This window comes from Montipora foliosa, chromosome 9, assembly GCF_036669935.1.
Source record: "Montipora foliosa isolate CH-2021 chromosome 9, ASM3666993v2, whole genome shotgun sequence".
NCBI classification, from domain to species: domain Eukaryota; kingdom Metazoa; phylum Cnidaria; class Anthozoa; order Scleractinia; family Acroporidae; genus Montipora; species Montipora foliosa.
Window position 1 is genome coordinate 7,849,208 of NC_090877.1, and position 6,899 is coordinate 7,856,106.

The 6,899-nt window shown below is 37.6% G+C and overlaps 1 protein-coding gene across 2 annotated transcripts in view; it reads left to right on the forward strand.

Moving 5' to 3' along the window:
* Positions 1-3,841: 3,841 nt before the first annotated feature.
* Positions 3,842-6,899, forward strand: part of LOC137969488 (retinoschisin-like) — a 21,197-nt gene continuing 18,139 nt past the window's right edge. For both annotated transcript variants that reach the window (XM_068815744.1, XM_068815745.1), the window contains exon 1: positions 3,842-3,998. In XM_068815744.1, coding sequence (XP_068671845.1) covers positions 3,917-3,998 — 82 coding nt within the window. In that variant the 5' untranslated portion in view covers positions 3,842-3,916. The remainder of the gene's footprint in view (positions 3,999-6,899) is intronic.

The window sequence follows — 6,899 nt, forward strand, 5'->3', positions numbered from 1 at the left end:
AAGGGCTGAATTGCGTTATACATTAAATACAAGCAGAAACCCATAAGGGTTGAAACGTGTAACGGCCCCTTGTGTGCTGGGTAACAAGCTTCTGAATGTTCAATTTGCTAAGTACCATATTTGGAACAACAAGAGCGAGGGGTTTCCAAATATGGTACTTAGCACTGAGACATTCAACCAATCAGTTCGCACTGAATATTCGGAAGCTGTGAACGCGCGTTACACGTTTCAACCCTTATGGGTTTCTGATACAAGAGTAAATACTAATAGACAATTACATACAATAAAAATTGAAACAGATGCGTTTGGCTCTATTGGTTTTAAAACTAACATCATAAGTTCGAGAACGTCTTATATTATACTTGAACTTATGCAAAAGTGGTAATAGTTTATGTAAACGATGAGAGATATCCCCTTCTATTTAGTTAAACAGTGACTGGCTTAAATGATGGTGATGCTGCTCTAATGACTCTAGATTGGACCAAAAAACGTTGGCTTAATTAAACTCGTATGTAACCAATTTCCTGATAAGTTTTTGGGGGCCGAGAGCCCGCTTCTCGAAATTCCCCAAAACTTTTCGGGCTAAAAAGGCCATTTACGAAATTACCATACGCTTGTTTTGATATGCTGGTCTTTTGACATGTTGTAAGATAATGAAAAGCAAAGTTAATATGAAGTTTGAAGACTTATAACCTCTCCGTTCTCAAGATACAGTGGGAATTGTAACACCCGGAGAAGGCCCGAAAGGTTTCGAGACTTAACTACAAGTCCATCAACTGGGGTGTGCCTCAACCGGTCAATTCTTGGCTGTATCCATTTTTTTCTGTTATGATACTTTAAATGATATCAAGTGTATAAGTCCTTCCAACTTGTTGGTCAAATTTGTCTATGATCTACTGTAACTCTTAGCATTCCTTTGAATGCAAGTTTTCATGGCGCTGAGACGGCTCAACCATCGAAAGTACAGCTGCAAGTAGCGAAGTTCAAACTCGGGTCAGATGATAACATATGGAAGTTGACCTCAAGAAAACTTTGGAAACTGTGTTAAAAAGAAAGCAATCAAACTACCTCCAGCTACTCCCTCGCTCATCGCACGCAAGAACAATTTGAGGTTACTTGGTGTCACCTTTCAGTGAAATACAGTAAACACCTGAATATAAGAACAAGTGGATTAAGAACATCATGCTGAAATTTGGTCAATAAAGCACCATATAAATAAGAACAAATTCAGCCTTATAAATAAAACATGTTCTTAATACAAATGGAAAGGTTATAGACCGAATTCATAAATGGTGGATACAAAATATTCTTTTGTTTATGAGCTAATAGGCCACTTCGGAAAATACCATAATACTTTTTGTTTGTCCCACCAAATTTTGCATAAGCATTGTTCTTGTTTTCTCTGGTGACCGTTGTAAGTTCCAAGAGAAACTGGAAACAATGCTTTGGGGGGACAAACAAAGAGTATTATGGTATTTTCCGAAGTGGCCTATTAGCCTCACTAGCCTCGTTTATATGGACAAAATACAAAAGAAATGTTGCTTGAGAGCGAGGCTAGTGAGTCTCATTAGCACATAAACAAAACAATACATTTTTGGCCGCTATTTATGCATTCGGTGAATAAGGATAAGGAAACAATACAGTACAGTAACTTATATCAAAGTAATATGGTGTTCAGGACCATTACAAATTATAAAATCTATTAAAAATTGCATTGTATGGTAATTAAACCTCTATATAATTTGAAGTATTTCTGAAACCAATTTTAAGAACACTTTTAGGCTGATTTCTCACTAAGCACCCCTCAAACAAGAACACGATCAGTCTTAAACCTGAAAATAGTGTTTCTATATGCGGGTCTTTACTGTAGCCTCGACTAAATGGGATACTAGTTTTTGGTTCTATCAACGGAGTTGATAATGTAAATTGGCCACCGTACAGAGATTCTGAAAGCTGACGTTTCGAGCGTTAGCCCTTCGTGATTCGCTCTAACGAAGGGCTAACGCTCGAAACATCAATTTTTAGAATCTCTGTACGGTGGCCAATTTACATTATCAACTCCGTTGATAAAACCAAATTTTTGTATACTATGTCCCGCACCGACGCAGCACCACAGTTTTTTTAGAAACTACCCCCTTCATCAAATGGGATACTAGTCACATTGACGAACTAACCGCGCTGCCATGCGGGAGGTCGTGAGTTCGACTCCGGCCGGACCAACACTCCGGGTTTTTAAGTGACTGAGGAGAAAGTGCTGCCTTTGTAATCACATCCACAAATGGTTAGACTTTCAAGTCTTCTCGGATAAGGACTATAAACCGTAGGCCCCGTCTCACAAATAGTTCCTTGTGGGACGTTAAAGAACCCGCACACTATCCGAGAAGAGTAAGGGACGATGTTCCCGTGTTATGGCTGTCCTCTGTGAGTATATGGGTGGGTGGGTAAAGCAGGTCCACATCAGCTGAATAGCTCCCATAACTTCAACCTGCTCAAACAAATAAAAAAAATGAAATAATAACAAAATAAAAGTTAAATTAATTTTAAGCAAGTTGCAGACTTTTATTACGCATGAAGTATCTGAGTACTTTTAGCGTTCATCCGATCAGAAGGACATGCTTTTTTAAAGCTTAATTTTCTCGATTTGTATTAACACCCTTTAAGTTTGGGGATTCTCAGTAGAAGGTTGACGTTTCGGCTGTGGTGACAGCCTTCATGAGACTGATGAAACGAACTTGACGTTAATTTCACGATTATTTCAATTTCACGCTTTCTACCTGAAAGAGTTAATAAGAAGATATCGGCACTACGCTTTTTTGACGTATGCACTTTAACGTCATTCAACCCTTTCTTTGTGCAAAATTTCCGATTCTACTATGAATGTTACGTATGTCATAGCCCGCGCATGAGGGCGAAATCGTTGACCGCAATATATTGGCTATTTAGCAAAAGCGGTCTTTGATGATGACTCAGTGAATTGATCGGACAGTTTTGTCAGATTGAAGAAGGTGGAAATGCCTGAACATAGTTAATGGAGGAACTTATTCTGCCATTGTTTGCAGGATTTTTCCGATTTACACTGGGTTTAGTTAATTTGGCAACGCTGGTAACCACTTACAGCAGCTATTTCGTACTCGAGCTTAAGTGTTTTTATGCAAATTGCTCGGCCATGCGGTTGCTCCTCTGTTTTCGAAAAAGGAAAATGAGGGCAATTATTACGCCTACGTTTGCGATTGCGGAAGAAAAAAATTAATTATGGGACACAACTTTTTGAAACTGAATTATAAACAAATGCAAAACGATACCGTTTTTATGACATCGAGACCAATTCCTTACTCGTGAGAAACTTCTCACAGGCCACTTTCAAGTTTATCATAATACTCTTTTTTTTTTTGTATTTAGGCGCAAGTTTATCATAATACTCTTTGTTTGCCCTCCAAAATTTTGCATGAACGTTGTGTCCAGTTTCTCTTGGGACTTAAAATGGTCCCAAGAGAAAATGCAAATTGTAGAGGGCAAACAACGAGTGTTATGGTATTTTTGAAACTGACCTATTGTAAGACAAGTCTACACACGGGAAAATGTGCTCATGCTCCGTTTTAGAGAAGACAATTAACTTCAGCTTGTTAATCAGCCGTCATTAATGTTCATGACAGGAATAATTGCCCTCTTCTCTTCGCTTTCTTTTTCAAGATTTCTACTTGATGTTTTGTTTTCTTATTCCACTAATTTTGCGAGTAAAAACACTGTTGAATGTCCTGTTATCACGGGTCCTCTCCCTGATGCACGCCTGACTTTCTTTTGGTGCTTGGCAACCTGGCACATGCGCGGAGCCGTGAAAAAACGTGCTTCGCGCCACATGTATTTAACCAGGTGCATGTAGCGAGACAGGAAGCAAAAAGTGAGTGCGAGCGGGAAGATGTGGTCGCTTCGGTGTTCCTTGTGGGTCTTTTTGCTTTCTATAGCAGTACAGAGCTCGTTAGGAGTATCCTCTTCCAATAGTAAGTAAGATTATTGTTTTGTTCAAATCACTTTCGCCCTATAGCATCATCTCCGATGGATTTCTTCATTCACGACACAGTAACTCATGCTTAGTTTATATCAGTTATAGTTGTTAAATTTGAAATTGTTTTGCAATGAAATTCGTTGAGTTGAACGATTGACGAGTCTTCAGATGGCCTGAATATATAGTATCAACATGTTTTAATAATTCATGTATTCGATTCATTAAAGGACTTTTCTTTGCAATTGGTCAAGTCTTAATTTTATTGTCATCTGGCATTGCCTCTTAGATGTAGAATTGTCAGAAAGAAGTCTCTAGTATAAAAATCGCGTGTTTGATGGTAGGAAGAACTTCAGTTGAATAGGAATATTCATACAACTGCAACTTAACCCTTAGTCTTAAATTGTATTTTTTTTATTGACACCTAAATGAAACAGAATATATATAAGGTTATCTTTAATTTTTAAGTTTTAAAGTAAAAAAAAAAACAATGCACCAGGGACCCATATATCCGCAGTCATTGATGGTTGTATTTCTTGTACATAGCTATTAAATCGTAAACAAAACATGCTTCAATGCAAGTTTATTTGTACAAGATACAATTTATTCAACTGAACTGCAACTTTTTTTTTTCTAAGTAATGGTTTTTTCATCTTAAATTCTGTGTAGCATGGATACATTACTCCTGGTGATGGGAATTTTAACGTGGTGCCCAAAGCCCCAATAACTGTCGAGATCACAGCCACCTCAATATAGTTCCAGATTTTCTGCATTTTCCATTTCGCTCTAACCATTAGGGTAATTATTATTATGACTATCAGTAACGCTTCCCACCCAAGAGTGAGATTGTACAGATTTTACTCTGGCTAACGCGAGTGTCAATTTTACTCACCAATTGGTGGTGTCTTGGGTGTGAGTGGGTTAGTATTGATGTTGTTTCTTCTTTGGAAGCATTAAAAATAGATAGTTCAATATACAAAATGCATTCCAAAGGAGATAAAGGAAAAGCAGTGTCATTGTTCTGCACCAGTGCAGCATAAATAGCTTAATTTTAACTTCTTTGGATCCTTGCATGAATTAAAATTGGACTTTATACAGTAATCATGCCATGTGTGATCAGTAGACTTAACATTTAGGGATACAATTTTCAAGATTGTTTCGCTCTTGAGATTTTGAATTTCCTGGAGATATTTGTTCAAATATTGAAAATGGGAAGCTTTGAAATTTTGTTTTTCAGTGAAAATACATGTACATGACATGTATTACATAGAAATGATCTGAGTGCATAGCATGTATGTTATGTAATTATTTGGGATATTTACTATGCCTTTTAACAGCTATATTTTTAAGAGTAAACTTTCAAGTTTCCACATAGTTTTGGAAGTTGTTGATCTCACAGATACTGGCCACAGATTATAAACTAGATACTTGCTTGGGCAATTTGTGGAATAAATTAAACATGTACATGTTTATGGACATGTAAATGTACATGTATGTTCCAGTCATGCCCTGAGTCCAAAAAAAAAAAACTCAAGATCAGAGTACATCAAGTTATAAAAAGAATGAGTATTATACCATAGTCATAGTCTTGTTACTAAGTAAGATACAAGATGTATTTTACCAAAGCTGTACACTGTAATATGCGTGCACTGCTTGCTATCCACAAATAAGGTTGGTGAGAGGGAAATCGAGGGAAGTCAAGTTGAGTCTTGAGAAAGGTGGCTTTTTTTTTTTCAAGTTCAGATGTAATGTGATTGCCAATCTTCCGTAGACATGAATGTGCATATATCTGTAGTTCTTCTTGCTGAAAATTATTCGTTCAATATTTTTCCTTGGGTTGTTTGGGATGTTGGAGGCATGAGCTAACATACCTAATTTTGATTGGAACCCATCTTTATCCTTGAAACAGCAAAATCCTGGCCATGGCAACCCCTCAAGTGATTTAGTCAAGGGCATTGTTATTTAGTAATCACAGTTTGTTGTCAATACCATTGGTGTTCAGTAAATAGCAAATGATTATTACAGAATTACAGAATAACGATGACCAACAGAAGTAAGTTGCTTGGGATCTGACCTGGCATGTCAAAAAAAAAAAACAATTAATCTACAGGGTTATGCATTATTGTGTTGCAGATGTGTTAGACACATGTTTATCTTTCTGGCTTCTATTGACTATCTATACAAAGGCCTCATGTGATCTCCACACCATGATTATTTTTACATCCACGTATCATTTTAGCACATGCAGTGACAGAGGAATGAAGCATAGCGTAAAGTGAACTGCCTTTATGTGGGATATGTAAAATATTTCTTCTCTCTCAAACATAATACAGGTGGTGCGGGTGTGCAGTGTATAAGAACTGAGAGAAGACTTCTGGGAAAGTTTTGCCATGATAAAGGCAGAATTGAATGCTTTCAAACGTGAATAAAGGTCGCACATCAATTTCCATATACAGTGTTTCCTTATTTGCTCACGAGTATGGGTTTTAACCCTTCCCCCACTTATTATTACGTGGTTCTCCATTGACTAGTAAAATCATCTGGTGCTTGACAGTAAAATCGGTAAGTGGCCATACATTTTACATGGGAAAGGGTTAATACATGTACCTGTGTTCATTCAGAAATGTAATAGATTCAGTCCACCGCACACCGGTGGCTCAGTTGGTTGAGCATCGGGCTGCCATGCGGGAGGTTGTGAGTTCGACTCCGGCCGGACCAACACTTAAGGTCTTAAAAAAAAATAACTGAGGAGAAAATGCTGCCTTTGTAATTACATCCACAAATGGTTAAGACTTTCAAGTCTTCTCGGATAAGGACTATAAACCGTAGGTCCCGTCTCACAACCCTTCAATGTTCATAATCCTGTGGGACGTAAAAGAACCCACACACTATTCGTAAA